The sequence below is a fragment of the Sabethes cyaneus genome, chromosome 3 (genome assembly GCF_943734655.1).
Source record: "Sabethes cyaneus chromosome 3, idSabCyanKW18_F2, whole genome shotgun sequence".
NCBI lineage: Eukaryota > Metazoa > Arthropoda > Insecta > Diptera > Culicidae > Sabethes > Sabethes cyaneus.
In genome coordinates this window covers 40,721,599-40,740,518 of record NC_071355.1, presented here as the reverse complement: position 1 = coordinate 40,740,518, position 18,920 = coordinate 40,721,599, and the positions used below count along the sequence as shown (strand labels likewise).

The 18,920-nt window shown below is 38.9% G+C and overlaps 1 protein-coding gene across 1 annotated transcript in view; it reads left to right on the top strand.

The window, feature by feature from the left end:
* The window catches only part of LOC128739495 (adenylate cyclase type 6), a 131,191-nt gene that overhangs the window by 88,400 nt on the left and 23,871 nt on the right, over positions 1–18,920 (top strand). Inside the window, exon 6 of the mRNA XM_053834989.1 lies at positions 12,805–13,375. Coding sequence (XP_053690964.1) covers positions 12,805–13,375 — 571 coding nt within the window. The remainder of the gene's footprint in view (positions 1–12,804; positions 13,376–18,920) is intronic.

Genomic DNA, 18,920 nt, shown 5'->3' with positions numbered 1-18,920 from the left:
CACTTAATTTTCCTGCTGGCTTCTTGCATTACAGCTTCTTTTTCTTACTAACCCTTTTGCTATCCCTATTTGCAGTCCTATTTGTAAATTTATTTTATTTTGTTATTTTTTATACACACTTTTTAAATTTTCTATTCTTTTCTTTCACATGATTTTCGGCCTCTCATTACTCTTACTTACTTACTTTTTCAGCCGAGAGCCTGGGTGGCTCTCAAGAATTCCTCTCCATTGTACTCGGTCCTGGGCTACTCGTCGCCAATTCGTTGCGCGTCTCGACACACGCAAGTCGGTTTCAACCTGCTCGAGCCATCTAGCACGTTGAGCCCCTCTATTCCTGGTGCCGGTGGGGTTCTTGAAGAGAACGGCTTTCACTACACAGTCGTCCGGCATCCTTGCGACGTGGCCGGCCCACCGTAGTCTCCCAAATTTCGCCAGGTGTACGATGGGAATCTCTCCAAGCAGTGCCTGTAGCTCGTGATTCATACGTCTCCGTCACTCTCCGCTTTCTGTCTGTACTCCGTCAAAAATAGTCCGCAACACCTTTCGTTCAAAAACGGCAAGTGCACGTATGTCTTCCGTAAGTAAAGTTACTGTCTCAAGTTCGTAGAGGACTACCGGTCTGATTAGCGTTTTGTACATCGTCAGCTTTGTGCGGCGGCGTATGCTCCTTGATCAAAACGTCTTGCGAAGGGAAAAGTAGGCTCGATTTCCAGCTTGAATGCGTCGTTGGATCTCCTTACTCGTATTATTGTCGGCGGTGACCAGAGATCCCAAATATACGAACTCATCAACCACTTCCAGTTCTCTGCCGTCCATAGTCACTGTCCGTGGGAGGCAAACGTTACTTTCTCGGGAGACTCTTCCTACCATATATTTGGTTTTCAACGTATTAATTTGTAATCCTATCCTCCTAACCTCCGTTTTTAGTCTGGCGTAGATTACCTCCGCCGTCCCACGGTTTCTAGTAATGACGTCGAGGTCGTCTGCAAAGGCTAGGAGTTGGCTACTCTTGCTGAAGATCGTTCCCCTCGTTTCGACGCCCGCTCGCCGGATCACACCTTCAATAGCGATATTGAATAACATACAGCACAGTCCATCCCCTGCGCGATTCGAAAGGACTTGAGAGTGTCCCCGAAACGCGCACGTAACACATCACTCGTTCCAGAGTAGCTTTGATTAGCCGCGTCAGTATGTCCGGAAAACCGTACCCGTGCATTATTTGCCATAGCTGGTCGCGTTCAACGGTATCGTATGCTGCTCTGAAATCCACGAAAATATGATGCGTGGGTACGTTGTACTCTTGACATTTCAGAAGGATTCGTCGGAGAGTAAAAATTTGATCCGTAGTAGCACGGGCCCTCATAAAACCCGCCTGATACTGCCCTACGAATTCTCTTGCTATTGGGGATAGACGACGCAACAAAATCTGGGAGAGCACCTTGTAGGCGGCGTTGACTAGCGTAATGCCGAGGTAGTTACAGCAGTCTAGTCGGTCGCCCTTTCTGTAGATGGGACAGACTACGCGTTCCATCCACTCCTCCGGTAGTTTCTCTTCTTCCCAAATCCTTGAAATCAGCCAGTGAAGTGTTGTTACTAGCGGTTCTTGGCCATTTTTGAAGAGTTCTGCCGGGAGTCGGTCCTTTCCAGCGGCTCTATTATTCTTCAGCAGACCGATTTCTCGTCGGATCTCTTCGAGATCGGGAGCCGGTACGCTGTTGTCGTTTGTAGGTACTCCGAGGTTAACTTCCATTGCATCTCCTGCTGCTATAGCGCCGTTGAGGTGTTCATCGAAGAACTGCTTCCACCTGTCGACCACCTCGCGCTCGTTTGTGATTAGATCCCCTCCCTCGTCCCTATACATGTCAGGATTTGGTGTGTGGGCCTTGCGAGTTTGGTTCACCTTCTCCTCAAACTGGTTTCTTTCAATTCCATAAATTAATAACCAATACAGTAATGTTCCGATTTTGTCAGCCCCATGTTGAATTTAGTGCTGACAAAATGGGTAAACTGGGTAAAATCGGGAAATTTTTTTTTCGAAATTTTTTTCATAATTTAAGACCTAAGACCTTGCAATATCAAAGACTTCTACTAAAAATTAAATGTGAACCCTCAATTGGTCAACCGAAAGCTCAATGAACCGGGCACAGCACACTATGGTCCAGGACCTTTTTTGGTGCGCATAAGCTTTGAGCGAAAAAACTTGGTTTCAGGTTTATGGAACCTTTGAAAGAGTTTCTTAAAATTAAAAGTTCTATCGTCCAGCAGAATTCAAATTTTTATTAATCCCCCTAAAAGTGCAATAAAAAATTCATTTTTCTTCAGTTTCAATCTAACACATTGATGCGTTCTGCAAAGTTTTACACCATATTATTACAAGAAATTTTGCTGAAGACAGTAACCTTCTATCGCATCATCAAAGATAGAAAAATCCTATTTCTCATAAATTTAAAATCGTTAAAATCAGTTTTTCTATTTTAACTGTTTTTGTAGTTGTTGTGTGACTTTTTCCTGTTTTACAAAGTTGTACAAATAGTAAAAATACACAACATTGCTGAATTCAGTATACATTTATCTTTGCTTGTTTAGGAACTATAGAGCTTTTACTGTCAAAATGCTCTTATTTTGACCCCGAATTACTCGCAAGGAGGTATCATTTTAATTAAAACTCTCCCCAGAGAATCAGAACAGTTTCAAGCAGGCTGAAAAGTATTATAAATCTTGTTTAAAAGCACAAAAGTTTAACAAAATTGTAAGGCTGACAAAATCGGAATAAAAAGCTGATAAAATCGGGGGTAGACCAAATCGGGGGTGGACAAAATCGGGAGCTGACAAAATCGGAACACTATTGTATTAAGTTCCTATCTCCCTTAATTCTTCTGATTCCAACTGATTCGGTTAAGGTAAACTAACTTGTAGCGAATATTTAAGAATTTCACCAATCACTGTTTCCGGACTAATCAACAGATTTAAATTTGATTTTGTTAAATTTTCCTTTTTTATTATTTGATCTCCTTTCCTCTCCTATCTTCTTCTATCTCTCTAAGATACTATCAGCGGATCTCTCGGAGCGAACTCGCTTGCCAACGGGATCGATCGGTCTGATAATATCGCCGAGGGTTGTTTGTGACGTCACTATTCTCCTAATCACTCTTTCTCGCATGAGTCGTCCCTAACGTGTATTCTCCCACCCTACTGTCCAGTTTTGCTCCCTACTAATGTCAATGTTGGGGGTTGTGTGGTGCTAAAATGATGTTTCTACAGTACCCACAGATTTAATTCAGGGTTTTCCAATGAGCGGCTATTTTCCAGGGGACGCCAAGTGAGTGACACAAGGTTGCGATATGCTGGCGTAATCTCGACTCTGTTGGGGGCCACGGCAAACGGTAGCGACACATTAGTGTTTATTTTTCTCAGTTTCATTTCTAATTTCTATTTCACGTTTCTAATTCTTTGAATCCGTTTATTTTTAGATATATACTTTAATAGCATATTTCCACTTGTCCATTTTCTTTCTTATTGCCATCTTCTACTCACTGTTTTCTATTTCCTATTCATTTGATCTTTTGTTTTCACATTCCATTTTAAATTGTTCACATTATATTCAAAGTTGTTTATCTTCTTTATTCATATTATTATTTTTGTTTAATGTTTCCCTTCATGTTGTCTTTACCTTTTCTAGTTTTTGTTTTCATTTCACTTTCTCACTTTTATTTTTGCCGTTTACGTTCTTCATACCCTGAGTAAATGCTAATGTTCCATTGCACTCTGTCATTTTTGGGCCTCGAGATGCGGTATTAGTCTAACAAGCCAGTCTTCGAATGTTCGAATCTCGACTGGGAGGGACTATAAGAGTCCCCAGCATCGTAACAAAAGTATCACAATTGTCCTGTTCACTTAAAGTCGGTTGAGAAATCAAAAGGTTTAATACCGAGAACGGATAGTAGCGCTTAGATTTTGCTTTTCTGTCCATTGTCCTAGCTCAATTTTCTTTTCTATTTCACTGACTTTTCCATTTTTGATTTTTATTTTCTTTTTCTATTTACTTTTTTTTATTTTTGACATATTCGCACATACTTCCTTCATTATTTATTTCTCCTTTGTGAGTTTTATTGGTGTTTTTCTGTTTGCCAGACAGTTTTCTATGTTTTTTTATTACGTGTTCTCGTACGTATCATGTCTTTTTTTTTCAAAGTTTTTCATTTCCCATTCCTCCTTCATTTCCGTCTACATTTTTTTTATATCTGTGGACATCCAATTTTTTTTTGCACGGATTTTTTTACGTGGAATTTTTTTGCACGGTTTCTCGAAATAACACGGATTTATTTTACACGTTTTCTCAAAATAACACGGTTTATTTTTGCACGGTTTTTTTTACACGGGACGCGTCCCCCGTGTAAAAAAATAATTGGGTGTATATAAAAGTGAACGTATGTTTATATGTTGCGCCATAACTCCAGAATGCCTTGACTGTTCTCTACCAAACTTAGCACGCATGTTCCTTGATATAAGGGAATTAGTACTGAGGGGCTTACAACACGAGAGTGGGGTCCCTATTAAGGGGGAAGGTCCAAGTAGGAAAAAAAGTAGCATTTTTATTTAGACCGATTCCAGTTGCGCTAAAGGTTGGGAGACAAAATGATGGGTCACTGGGGTCCCGAGCAGGAGCGAAGAGCAAAATAATATCAAAACGTGTTATTGGAAATCGAATACCTCATATCAAAATTTGGTCTGGTTTTGGCTGACATAGTTGGTAAAATAACAAAAAATAATATCAAAATTTTACTCCTTCAAGGCCAAAAGAATAACTACTTGTGTTATTTGAATAACTAATCAATAACATGACTGTCAGAGTTTAGAATAGCATATTTAATATTATTAAGGTATTGAATAACAAATGCAGTAGTATATGAGAATCATATACTATCATTTTATAAAATATTTATAATCTAAAATCTCTTTAATCAATAAAAAAAATATATCGAATGTTATTTTAAGGCCAAAATAAGATCTGATAACAAAATCAGTTATTAAACTCATCTTAAAACCACTGTTTTAAATATCTACTCAATAACAAAATGTGTTATCAATGTATCTCTATATCTATTCAATAACAAAATATACCATTATAACACAGTTTGATATTGTTTTTATATTATTTTGCTCTTCGCTCCTGCTCGGGGTGGGGTTAGGAAGGGAAGCACCGAGTAGGAATATATAAAAGACGACTTTGTTTCTCTTCCCCCATAACGGAAGAGAAACAAAGCCTTCTTTCATATATTCCTCCTTTGAAATTTTCAGAGAGCATATAGATGCATAATTGGCTACGTATGAACCCAAGCAACAATGTGAGTTTTATTGTACTCTTATGGAGGTCTTCATGACCAATTTTGGTCTTAAATTTCATCATAAGAGTGTAATGAAACCCAAATTGTTACTTGGGAATGTAACTATGTTTCGCTTTAATACCGGAACGCCTGAATGGTTCTTCATCAAACTTGGCACCTCTGTGTTTTTACATAAAAGAATTAGCGCAGGGGGCTGGCAATAGTGGGAGGCGGTCTCTTATAAGTGGGCTAGAAGGTTCAGGTAAAGGGGTGAATTTTTCTACATTTGGAACGTTAGCAGTTGCATAAGATGCTGAACGACAGGAGGAGATTTCTAAAAGGAGGGGGGTCATTGACAAGGACGGAGTTCAAAAATGTAAAAAAAGGCTTTGTGTCGATTTGCAGGGATTACCGAAAACAACGCAGATTTAGAAGTGGCTGGGGAACAACAGACGGGGAAAGCTGACAAAGGGACAGATTCAAATGAAGAAAAAAGTTTTGTTTGATAATTTCCTTTGCAATCGGTCAATCAGCTAGTTTTCTAGATTTATTCACTTCCATTTCTTCCATTAATGTTTTATTTTATTTTCATGCACTTTTTTTCCAAATTCACTGTTTTGGTATTTTTGTTCCTTGTCTTTATAATTTTTCTTTCTGATGACGCTTTTTTTAATTCTCTTTTTCTAGTTCAGCTGTTTGCATTTAATTGTCATTTCTCGTTATTTTTCTCTGTATAATTTTCTCCTAATTATTGTTTTCTTGTTCTCTTTTTTCTAGGTGGCATTATTATTCTTCTGCTGCTTCTTTTATTCTTGTTCAGCATTCAGCATTTCATTGTGTCACTTGGTTTCAGTCGTGCTATTCCACTTTTCTCATTCAGTTTTCCATTTCTATATTTTCCATTCTAGTTCTTATCATATTTATGAATTAATAAATCTTCCAGTTGTTCTTCTCGTTATCTTTCCTATTTCCTTGTTTCCATGTTTACCCCGCATATTTCTCATTTTCCTGTTCAAGTTTTTTTAGAGTTCTAATTTTTAATTTTCTTGTGTTTGTTTCCAATTTTCTCACGTCGTCTTTTTCATAATACTTTTTCATACAATCGTTCTCATATTGCTTCATACTCAAAGACCTTTTCTCCTTACATGTTTATACCACATGTCAGTTCTTTTTTCTACATCCTTTTCTGTTTCTTTTATCACCTATTCGTATCAGTGCCTCTTCGATTTATTTTAATTTTTCCTTCGTATACATTTTTTATCCCATTTTTTGTCTTATTTCCATTTTCCATCCCAGCTATTCTTTATTACATTTTGTTGTCACCTTTTTCTATTTTATTTTGCAATTTCTATTTTTCTTTTTTTCTTTCTTGTCTTCGGTTGTTGAATAATGTGAATAGTACCATTTATTTTCAATTTTCACTTTACTTCTATTTTTTATTTTGCTTTTGTGTTACGTAATTCATTCTAATTTTTATTCAATTTTTCCTAATTTTCATTTACCATTTGCTTTTGATTATCCTGAATTTTCGTTGCTCGAATTCTTTTCCATTATCTCGTTACATATTCAGTTCTCCTTCCCTAATCTTTTTTTCCGTTTTCACCACTCTCTCAATTCATTTTCCTCTCCCCTTTCTCGCTTATTTTGGACTACATTAACTTTTTTATATATTTGCCCCTTTTCCAGCATCAATTCGTATTCTTTTTCATATTCCTTTCATTTCGCTTCTTATTTCTTCTTATTGATTGGCCTTTAGTGTCTTCCCTTTTCCAGTTTATTGACCTTTTTCTTTAATTTTCCATTGTCATCCTTTTTTATCCTGTTTCCTGAAAAATTTTGTGTTTAATCTTTGTTACTCATTTTCTTTTTCAACACTTCTTTTTCATTGGCTATCATTTTTTATATTTATATTCTTAATTGCGCAATATCAAAACTTTTACTATTTTTACTTTGGATTTTCTAACTTTTTTGTCTCATACCTCATTTCATTCATTATTTTCGTTGTTTTCCATCTATTTTTTCTTATTTATTCTTCTTAGGCCATTACAAATATTTTATAAAGTTTTTGTCCTTCCGGTGTTGGGCCACTGAAGGGGGAGGGGAGCAAAAAAAACAAAGAGATGTTTTTAATCGAGCAAAAAAAATTGATTTTAGGCATTTTTACCTAAAGTTTAAACGTGAAAACCAAGTCTATTCTTGCTTTTAATAAATACGTTGTTATTTTTCATGCAAAAAACTACGAACAAAAAAACAAAAACGAAAGAAAATTTTCTTGACCGAGTTTCGGAAATTTCACTGTTTGAACTTCCATTTCTAATTCGTGCTAGAAGCGTTAACTCAACTCGTACACTCATTTTTCGTGTTTTGCAGGCTGTAGAGCCCACAGACAATTGCTTTTATAAAAAAAAATTAACTCATACCTTACAAATTTTTCTTGCCCTCCGATTTTTCAAGCCAATTTCCAAGCGGGGGGTGGGGGTGGAGACAAAAGCTTTTAAAATTATTTGCAATGGCCTTATTAGATTAAAACTCCTCGTTAGGTGCCAGTGGAGTTTCAAATACGTCGCACGGTTATAAGGGGATTGTAGATCTTCCATTTTACCCAGTCCACAGTGGTCCAAAAAGGCGAAAAGCGGAACTTTTTTCCTAGTGTCTTTTGTTTTCATTTTATCGTTTATGGTCTTCAGCATTTTTGTTCGTATGAATATCCCCCTTAATGTAAAACTGTCAAAAGTTAGTCATTGCTTACTATAATGAAAATAAAAAAATAACTCTTTTGTGTTAGGAAATATAGACATAGTTGCTTCGAAGAAGTTATAAATACTGTAAAAACAAGCAAATTTGCTGAAGAAATAAAATTTCTATCTTTATCGAGTGCAGGGCATATTCTTTGGAATTTCTTTAAAAATAAGTTTTTCATTCTTAGTTTTTGTTAGTTGCATTTGACAAGAATACAATGTTTTAAGCAATTATTGAAGCTCTCAAAATACACGTTTTTGCAGAAGGCCGCAAGTCTCTGGGACCTTTACTTGCTGAGTTATCGCATGTTCAAGCTTTAAATTACCATAGCTTCACGAGCCCATGGGGTAAAATGGGGCAAGCGCGTTTATGAAATCAGCGCTTCATCTTAAAGCTTAAGTCGAGTACTATAAACTTGTATGGATTTCGCTTGTCCCCAACCACCCAAATGAGAGAACGTTTTATGCATTTCGTGTTCGCTAAAGGCTCGATACATGTTTATTTTTTTGTGTTAGTAGGTAGACACATGGTTTCTTTGGCAAAGTTATCGAAAATATAAAGGCAAACAACTTTACTGAAGAAATGACATTTCTATCTCAATTCAAATTCAACAAAAATAAGTTTTTCATAGTTAGCTTATGTTGGTTGCATTTTACAGGAAGCGATTGCTGAAGGACTCAAAATACACGTTTTTGTAGAAGATTGCAAATCTCTAGGACCTTTCATTACAAACTTATCGCTTTTAGCTCGTGAAGTTAAGGAAAAATAAAGCTTAAATAAGCGATAACTTTAAGGAAAGGTGCTAGTGATTTGCAACCTTCTGCAAAAACGTGTATTTTGAGTCCTTCAGCAATCGCTTCCTGTAAAATGCAACCAACATAAGCTAAGTATGAAAAACTTAATTTTAAAGAATTTCCAAAGAAAATTCTCTATAGCTCTGCATTCGATAGATATAGAAATATCATTTTTTTAGCAAAATTGTTTACCTTTATATTTTCTATTACATTGCCAAAGCAACCATGTGTCTATCTACGAACACCAAAAAAATGGACGCGTATTGAGCCTTTAGCGAACGCATAACACATAAAACGCATGCTTGCCGTACTCTCCTTTGGGTGGTTAGGGACAAGCGAAACTCACACAAGTTTATAGTACTCGACTTAAGCTTTAAGATGACGTGTTGATTTCATAAATCCGCTTGCCCCATTTTACCCCATGGGCTCGTGAAGCCATGGAAATGCTTGAATATGCGATAACTCAGCAAGTAATGCTCCAAGAGATTTGCGGTCGTCTGCAAAAACGTGTATTTTGAGAGCTTCGATAATTGTCTGGAACATTGGATTCTTGTAAAATGCAACTAAGAAAAGTTAAGTATGAAAAATCAACTTTTGAAGAAGTTTTAAAGAATGTGCCCTATAGTTCAGCACTCGATAGAGATATAAATTTTATTTCTTCAGCAAAGTTGTTTGTTTTTACAATATTTACATCTTCGCCGAAGAAACTATATCTATATTTACTAACACAAAAAAGTTATTTCTTTATTTTCATTATAGTAAACGATGACTAACCTTTGACAATTTTGGATTAAGGGGGATATTCATACGAACAAAAGTGCTGAAGACCATAAATGATAAAATGAAAACAAAAGACACTAGGAAAAAAGTTTCACTTTTCGCCCTTTTGGACTACTGTGCAGTCCACTGTGGTTCAAAGGTACACCAATATCTGCGAATCACAGGGCCTGGGGGAAAAACTTGGTTCAAATCCGGTTATAATCGTCTCTCATTATAGCTTGCTTAAAGAGAAATGATCCATATGTTCAGTTACAATTCCGTTTTTTTTTCTTTTTCCTTTCCCTGGTTTCCGTTCGTATTTCCATTTTTCCTAGTATTCTTTCATAGTCTCAAAATTACAATTTAATTATGTAATTTACTTTTCTTGTTTTTTTTTGTTTCATGTCTCCATCATCTTTTCGCTATGTTTGCCGAACGATCCTGTTAATATTTTTCTTTGGTTTTTATTCCCTCACTGATTTCTTTTTCACATACGTTTGCTTTTTATAGCTCCTCTTCATATTTGCTTTTTCCATTTTTTGGTCAATATTGGTTATTGAATAAGGAATATGTACGTTTCTCAATTTATCTTCTCGTTTTTTCTTTCTCATTTCCTAATCGCGTTGAATTTTTTTTTATCTTCATGCTTTTTCTTCTCGTAATTTCTTTCTCTTTTGTAGTTTTTCTTCTTCTCTTTTATCGTTTTTGATTTTCATTCCTCTTTTTTAAATTTAGTTGTTTTCTCTCTACTGTTCTCTTTTATAACCTGTTCTCTTTGCTGCTTTCATTTTCCATTTTCATTTTTTTAGCTATATTTCCTTTTCCTTTCGTTTTTCTTCTCATCTTTTGTCTTTTATCACTTCTATCTCTCTGTCTCAATTTCTTTACTGTCTTTCTGTCTCAATTTCTTTACCTCATCTTGTTTTCTATTTTCCATACCATTTCCTTGTTTTTTTCCTGTGCATTTCACATGTCCTTTTTAATTTTTCTTGTCTTTTTCTCTGTTCCATTATAGTTTTTCATTTCATTTATTCTTTTATCTCTAAATTTGTATTCAATTGTTTTCATTTCCGTTTCTTATTTCGATTTTTCCACCTTCTTTATCCAGTTTTCTTGTGTCTCACCATTCCGTTTTTCAGTCAAAAATGTATTTTCAATGGTCAACGTTATGCTAAGGTTCTGCGGAAAAGATATTCCTAGCGCTTTCCGTATTACGACTCACGGCCCATCTACTATTTGCTAAGAAAAAGGGAAAACGTAGCCCGAAATTAGTGTAGAAGACAAATTATATCATCCGACAACATATCCCTCAAAAAAATCCCTTTCAGCAACGTATAATAGAAATTGCTACGACTCCATCAGCGCCAGGCGTGCGAAGCCTTCAGCAGCCAGCCCAAGATAAAAGCTGTGTTCATTTATCACGCTGCTAAATTTACCCTCGAGCTTCGACTCCTTCGCCCTTCGCCGCTGCGAGCTTTGTTCTGAGTAGTTGCCTACAACAAGAAAGAAAAAAAAACGACAAAGTAAAGGGCTGCAGCAGCCCGGCTGCTGCTCCGAGTGTTCCAAATTTTCGACATATTAAGCGATGGTTTGCCTCAGGGAAGTCTTCCTTAAAGGGAAATTCATTTTAGGTACGTAGGTAGATGTACGTACCTAAATTGGAGAAGTCCGGGACAAAGGGAGTGGTGGGCGTGTGCCATCATTTTTAACAACCATCCTGTTGCATGCTCTTCCCGCGTAAAATTTGCGTTCATAAAGCAAACGAGATAAGTGAGGTTAATGGAGCGCTAAATTTAATTTGGAAGCAAAAACGTGCCGTCAAACTGCAATTTGCTTGCATTCCGGTAAGAACAACGATTGAATCTGTTATTGAGCAGCGTTAAAATTCGATTAGCAGCAGCTAAAGTTGGCCAATCGATGCTGCTAGAACAAAGGTTACGGCGAGGATCACAAGGAATGTTATCGAATGCTCGACGCTTTATGCAATTCGTGGCAACGGATGTTTGCTATTCGATGGGTGGTGGGTGGGTACTTTATTTGCACCGTTCGTAATCACCAGTCGCTTTCCGAAAGCAATTTCCTTTTCCATTGAGAGCATTTCGGCGAATTTCGCTTCCTGGCTTTCCCCTACCAACTCCGCAGGGAATCGCCATGACGGTTTCAATCGGTAAACATTATATCGATAGGTTCTGCAGCGCTCATAACATAGGCAAACGTGCTGAACTGCGCTAGATTCAACAGGTTGCCTTTGGCTGGTCTAGATTCGCTTATACCGTACCGCAGGCCACCGCAGACGCGGGCATCCGGGAGGCGGGCGGTTTGCCGGATGACGTGTGGTCGGCTCGGTTCACTAATGCAGTTTATTTCATTCTCGCTTACGGAACCGTTTTGATGTTCGTTCGTTCCGTTCGGAATAATAGACAAAGTTGGACACGAGCAGAATGAAGGAGGAATGCTTTTCGGGCTTTCACGATGGTTTTCCGGTTCGGGTAACTTTCCCGGAGCTGGTTTGTAGATTTGAGGGGTCGAAAAATAAGCTTTGTATATGTAGTAGATGGTCGGAAATTAACCGCAGTGGACTGCGTAACAAGCGGTCGCGGTCAGCCGGTCCTGCCGGCATTTAATCGAAACGACATTTAGTCGTTCTGGTGAAGTAATTAATTTCCGATGAGCGATGTGTCAATGTCACTGCTGAAATATTCATCAACCAACCGTTTGGTCTTATTATCCAAATAAATGAACTCGTCAGTGTTGGAACATTGCAAATCAACAGTGTCAATTTTACTGTTTAATTAACCATGGCTTAATGGCAAAGCTGCTAATTCAGAATGTTGTTGCAAATTATTTTATGAAAATATATTCGTATCATATGGGTTTAGAGCAAATTGATTCAACAGTTAGCTGGTAAACATTGGTTCTGTTTAAATAATTTCACGTTCTTTGAGGAAACCAAACACATTTTGCTTCCCCCCGCTTTCAAGCGCATATTCAAATTAGCCCCGGGTGTTCTCTACTGCTATCCACCTGTCAGAGGACGTAACACCTTAAACGTTTAATACCAGAGTACAGAAGCAGAGAGAGAGAGAGAGAGAGAGTAAAATGCCATCACCGGAACACACCGTACCACACATTATTGTCATTTTTCAGCATTTTCACTTAGGTTCGTATTTTTTTCTTTCCTCACGCAGATGGGTGGAACTCAACAACGCCTTCGCCCTTGTCACCGGCGGCGGTTACGGATCTTTCGGTACCGAGATTATCCGAACAACTGGCGGGACTGATGGTTGCCGCTAATGGCAGCCGGTCGAACGAAGGTGGACAACCGGAGGTTATGGTCGGTACCCGCGGAGAAAATGCCCCCGATGCCATTGTCAGTGATACCGGTTGGTGGGACGGCGGCAGTGGTGACGGGACACGAAGTGAAAGTGAGATTAGCCCTGGTAGTCGCAAAACCAGGAAGGTTCGTACAAGTGAAAATTTTCTTGGGAAATTATTCTCCATTGGTGCTGTGGATTTACTCGACGGTGAAATTGTCCGGCCTAACGAGGGTAATGATAATGTTAACAATACTGTAATTAATCACGAAGATTCTTCGCTGGGGGTTCCCGTTCCGCAAGGTGACGTATGGAAGAGACGGCGGAGAAGAAAACGGCGACGAAGTCGATGGGAAAGCGATAATGAAGACAATCCTGCAGCAGCAGCTGCAGCAGCAGCGGGGCAGTCCGACGAAGGGGAGATAATCACCGTGGATGAAGAAAGGTAAGACGATTGATGTCGCAAGGAATGTGTTGTATCCGCAGTGAATCCTCCTCTCCTCGGGTCGGGTGGGAAGTCCTTTGCGTATAATGTAATTAGTACACAAAAGCATGAGGGTGTAAATGATGTGATAAAGGTTCTCGTCCTACGGGACCTTTTACCGGAAGCGCACGTCCTGGCCGACGCACGACGCGTCTTTGATTCAATTATGTATTCCACTGACATTATCTCGTTTTATCTTATCAAGACAAGTGCTTTGGAAGCGTGTTTCGCGTCACTGGGGGCTTCAATAATTGATATGATTGCAGCGTGCGTGTATTATATCCTAAAATAGATGTTGGGCGTCTTGAACAAACTCATATTTTTTCATGTTACATAAATAGTCTTGAAACGGCTTTATCTCCTTCAGAGAACTCATTTTCACTAGTCTGAAAAATGCAAGTTTTACCACAGTTTCTAGAAGAAAATATATAAGCAATTTTGCCGAAAACTCTATAACTCCACATTTTAAAACCGAAAAGTATGCTTTGCAATGGAACAGTTCTACGTGAAATTGGTAAATATGAATTCAACGCTACCTTTTTTGTAACGTGAAGGAGCGTTTGGTGAGAAGAATGATAAGCTGGATGAAACTGGACAATTTTGATATAAGGTCAAAAGCATATTGGCTCGTTCAATGGCAGATGGGACTCCAATCCACACTCTCTTGGTTGGTACTCAAATGTTTTTGCAATTAAACTACCGCCGCACTTTTCTGTTAAATAGTCTTATATGCTAATATGGTTAAGTTTCCATCCAAAATATTCGAAACTAACCAATATTAAGCACAATCCCCATTTTATTGAAGTACACTAATGATGTTTGTGGCACAGTGTGGGACTCTAATCCACTAAAAACCTCACGGCGTCTGATCTTCGCCCCCCCGGAACTACCGTTAAGTATTACTTCGGGGGGAGGCTGTGTTTATACACACCGATCCGCAGATGGCGACCGTCATAACATCCATCCTGTCACGGCCGCCCTCATAGTATTTCTGCCCAAGCATGGTTTGCACCGTCGCGCTGGTCACTCCACCGACGCGTCTGTCGAGACAACGCTAATCGGAATTGGTAGTTCGCCTGTTCATTTCAGTTGCAACATAATCTGTGCTACACCTGTCGAGAAGTGAACCGATCCGGAGGTGGCGACCGTCATAACACAGACAGACCGTCTGTCTGTCTGTCTGTCTGTCTGTCTGTCTGTCTGTCTGTCTGTCTGTCTGTCTGTCTGTCTGTCTGTCTGTCTGTCTGTCTGTCTGTCTGTCTGTCTGTCTGTCTGTCTGTCTGTCTGTCTGTCTGTCTGTCTGTCTGTCTGTCTGTCTGTCTGTCTGTCTGTCTGTCTGTCTGTCTGTCTGTCTGTCTGTCTGTCTGTCTGTCTGTCTGTCTGTCTGTCTGTCTGTCTGTCTGTCTGTCTGTCTGTCTGTCTGTCTGTCTGTCTGTCTGTCTGTCTGTCTGTCTGTCTGTCTGTCTGTCTGTCTGTCTGTCTGTCTGTCTGTCTGTCTGTCTGTCTGTCTGTCTGTCTGTCTGTCTGTCTGTCTGTCTGTCTGTCTGTCTGTCTGTCTGTCTGTCTGTCTGTCTGTCTGTCTGTCTGTCTGTCTGTCTGTCTGTCTGTCTGTCTGTCTGTCTGTCTGTCTGTCTGTCTGTCTGTCTGTCTGTCTGTCTGTCTGTCTGTCTGTCTGTCTGTCTGTCTGTCTGTCTGTCTGTCTGTCTGTCTGTCTGTCTGTCTGTCTGTCTGTCTGTCTGTCTGTCTGTCTGTCTGTCTGTCTGTCTGTCTGTCTGTCTGTCTGTCTGTCTGTCTGTCTGTCTGTCTGTCTGTCTGTCTGTCTGTCTGTCTGTCTGTCTGTCTGTCTGTCTGTCTGTCTGTCTGTCTGTCTGTCTGTCTGTCTGTCTGTCTGTCTGTCTGTCTGTCTGTCTGTCTGTCTGTCTGTCTGTCTGTCTGTCTGTCTGTCTGTCTGTCTGTCTGTCTGTCTGTCTGTCTGTCTGTCTGTCTGTCTGTCTGTCTGTCTGTCTGTCTGTCTGTCTGTCTGTCTGTCTGTCTGTCTGTCTGTCTGTCTGTCTGTCTGTCTGTCTGTCTGTCTGTCTGTCTGTCTGTCTGTCTGTCTGTCTGTCTGTCTGTCTGTCTGTCTGTCTGTCTGTCTGTCTGTCTGTCTGTCTGTCTGTCTGTCTGTCTGTCTGTCTGTCTGTCTGTCTGTCTGTCTGTCTGTCTGTCTGTCTGTCTGTCTGTCTGTCTGTCTGTCTGTCTGTCTGTCTGTCTGTCTGTCTGTCTGTCTGTCTGTCTGTCTGTCTGTCTGTCTGTCTGTCTGTCTATCTGTCTGACAACGACAGAGAAGAAAGGAAAACTAGATAAGAATGGAGGGTAGACGGGACAGAAAAAGAAAAAAAGCTAACAGCAAAAGTGGGAAAACGTGAGAGAGAAAAGATGGGAAAACAGGACAAATATAGGAAAGATAGATAAGATGGCAAGATAAACCAAAACGAAGAATAACGAGTGACAAAACCGATATAGGACATGACGAAAACGGGCAAACAAGATATGAAAGGAAAAAGTGGGACACTACACGGCGAGTATAAATGAGAAATAAAAAGGAAAACCAGAAAAGCGGGAGAAAAAAGGAAGGAAAAAACGGGAGATAAAAAAAGAAAAAGGTTATAAAAAAGAAGAAAAATCAAGGCATCGTAAAGACAAAAATGGAACACAGACAAAGATGAAAAACGAGAAAATGAATTAGAAAAAAAATTGAAACGAAAGGGAGAAATGGAAGCGAAAAGACGGAAAACGGGATAAACAACAACAAAAAACGAGTGAAAACCAAAAGGAAATACTGGGCTGAAATTGAGAAAGAAAGGCAAAAGGAAACGGAGAAAAAATGTGAAAAAGAAGAGAAAAATTGTTACATCAAAAAATAAAGACGAAACGAATCGCAATATGAGAGGGAAAACAGGCCGTATTAACGAGAAAAAATTAGAAAAGAAGAAAACGGGAAAAAGGAAAACGAGGCAAAATAAAGCAGATTGAACAGAAAGTAAGGCGAACGTTATTAAAAAGAAGAAACATGAGAGAAAAAAAAATAACTATAAAGAAAACGAAGAAAATAAGAAAATGAGGACAAGTTGGAAAAGAAAACGGAAAAGGAGTAGAAACGGAGTAAAATAGGAGAAAATACGATAGCAGGAAAATGGAGAAACGAGGACTGAAAAAAGTAAAACGAAAAAGAAATCAAAACGGAACACAAACGGCATAGAACGGAAAGAAAAACAAAACGTGGCAGAAATGGAGAAAAATCAGGACATGAGGAGAATGAACAGAAAAGACGAAAACGGAAAAATAGAAAAGGCATATCGGGACAGAAAATAACATAAAACGAGTAAAGGGAAATAGGAACAACGGGCTTGAAAATGAAAAACGGAAGAAAAAAGACGAAAAACTGAAGAGAAATGAGCAAAACAAGCGAAAACGAGACAAAAAGAGATTAGACGGGACAGGAAAAGAAAAAAGTAGGGTAAATGGAGAAGAAAACGAGAGAAAACAAGACAAGAACGAGAAAACGGATTAGAAAACAAGAGAAATCTAAGGGGATGAGAAAAATGGCGAGATAGAGAGAGAGAAAAACGAAAACCGATCCGAGAGGAAACAATGACAACGCGTAACAGCAAAAGCAAAACCTTGAGTTATAAACGTCTCTAGGACTTGACACTTCTTTATCGACAGACTTTGCAGCCGATACAGGACAATTACGAGACTAGTGCAACGATTTTACGGACTCTAACAGCACCGCTCAGCCGAGATTCGAGCATATGACCACTGGATTACAGAAAAAAAAAGAGAAAACGGGGTTTCTAAAAGAGGAAAACGATGCAGACGAAGGCGAAAGAAAGGACATAAAATGATTTTGAAAAAGACGAAAACGAAAAATTAAAAAAAAGAAACAAGGAAAAGAAAAAATGGAAAACAGGATAGAAAAATTGAAAAAAACACTGAAATACAAGATTAAGAGGAGAAAACTGGACAGGAAACCAAGAAAGAAAGAACACATTAACAGGAAATAAATGATAGAAAAAAGAAGAATTAGAAGCAAAATGGAAGGAAAAGGAAGAAAAGTTAAAGCAAAAACCAAGAAAGGTACAGAAACGAAGAAAAACGGAACAAAAACTTTGCACGGAACTGAAAAGGAGAAAATTTCCCAGTCCCATATCTCCTTTTCATTCCAATATCTCAAATGTCATTCAAAATTCTGCGTCTCGTTTTATTTTTTATACCTTTTGTTCGTATTTATTTTCATCCATTTATCCATCCTTTATACATCCTATATATTGGGGATATTCGTTTTTTTTCTCCCTAAATTGTTTATGTCCATTCTTCTATTTATTTTTTCCATTTTATGTTTTCTTATTAATTTTCGTTTGCTTGTGATTTCTGCATTTATTTTCTCTTTTCTGAGTCGTCTCTTTCTCTGTCTCTCTCTCTCTCTCTCTCTCTCTCTCTCTCTTCAATTTGCCAGTAATATTTTCTTTCCATCAGTTATCCATCAGTTACTGGTGTTACTTTGCTTGAGAAAATATTTTTGATGTCTTGTTCCTCGTTGCCTTATCTATTTGCTTTCTAAAATTTATTTTTGTTTCGTCTAATTTCTGGTTTAGTGTCTTGTTCTTCTATTTGCCTTTCCCTTTTTACTTTTAAAATTCCCTTTCACATTTTTCTTTATAGTTTTATTGTCTCTGTTTATTTCAATTTTCTGTCTGGTTCTGGTTCTGGTTCTGGTTCTGGTTCTGGTTCTGGTTCTGGTTCTGGTTCTGGTTCTGGTTCTGGTTCTGGTTCTGGTTCTGGTTCTGGTTCTGGTTCTGGTTCTGGTTCTGGTTCTGGTTCTGGTTCTGGTTCTGGTTCTGGTTCTGGTTCTGGTTCTGGTTCTGGTTCTGGTTCTGGTTCTGGTTCTGGTTCTGGTTCTGGTTCTGGTTCTGGTTCTGGTTCTGGTTCTGGTTCTGGTTCTGGTTCTGGTTCTGGTTCTGGTTCTGGTTCTGGTTCTGGTTCTGGTTCTGGTTCTGGTTCTGGTTCTGGTTCTGGTTCTGGTTCTGGTTCTGGTTCTGGTTCTGGTTCTGGTTCTGGTTCTGGTTCTGGTTCTGGTTCTGGTTCTGGTTCTGGTTCTGGTTCTGGTTCTGGTTCTGGTTCTGGTTCTGGTTCTGGTTCTGGTTCTGGTTCTGGTTCTGGTTCTGGTTCTGGTTCTGGTTCTGGTTCTGGTTCTGGTTCTGGTTCTGGTTCTGGTTCTGGTTCTGGTTCTGGTTCTGGTTCTGGTTCTGGTTCTGGTTCTGGTTCTGGTTCTGGTTCTGGTTCTGGTTCTGGTTCTGGTTCTGGTTCTGGTTCTGGTTCTGGTTCTGGTTCTGGTTCTGGTTCTGGTTCTGGTTCTGGTTCTGGTTCTGGTTCTGGTTCTGGTTCTGGTTCTGGTTCTGGTTCTGGTTCTGGTTCTGGTTCTGGTTCTGGTTCTGGTTCTGGTTCTGGTTCTGGTTCTGGTTCTGGT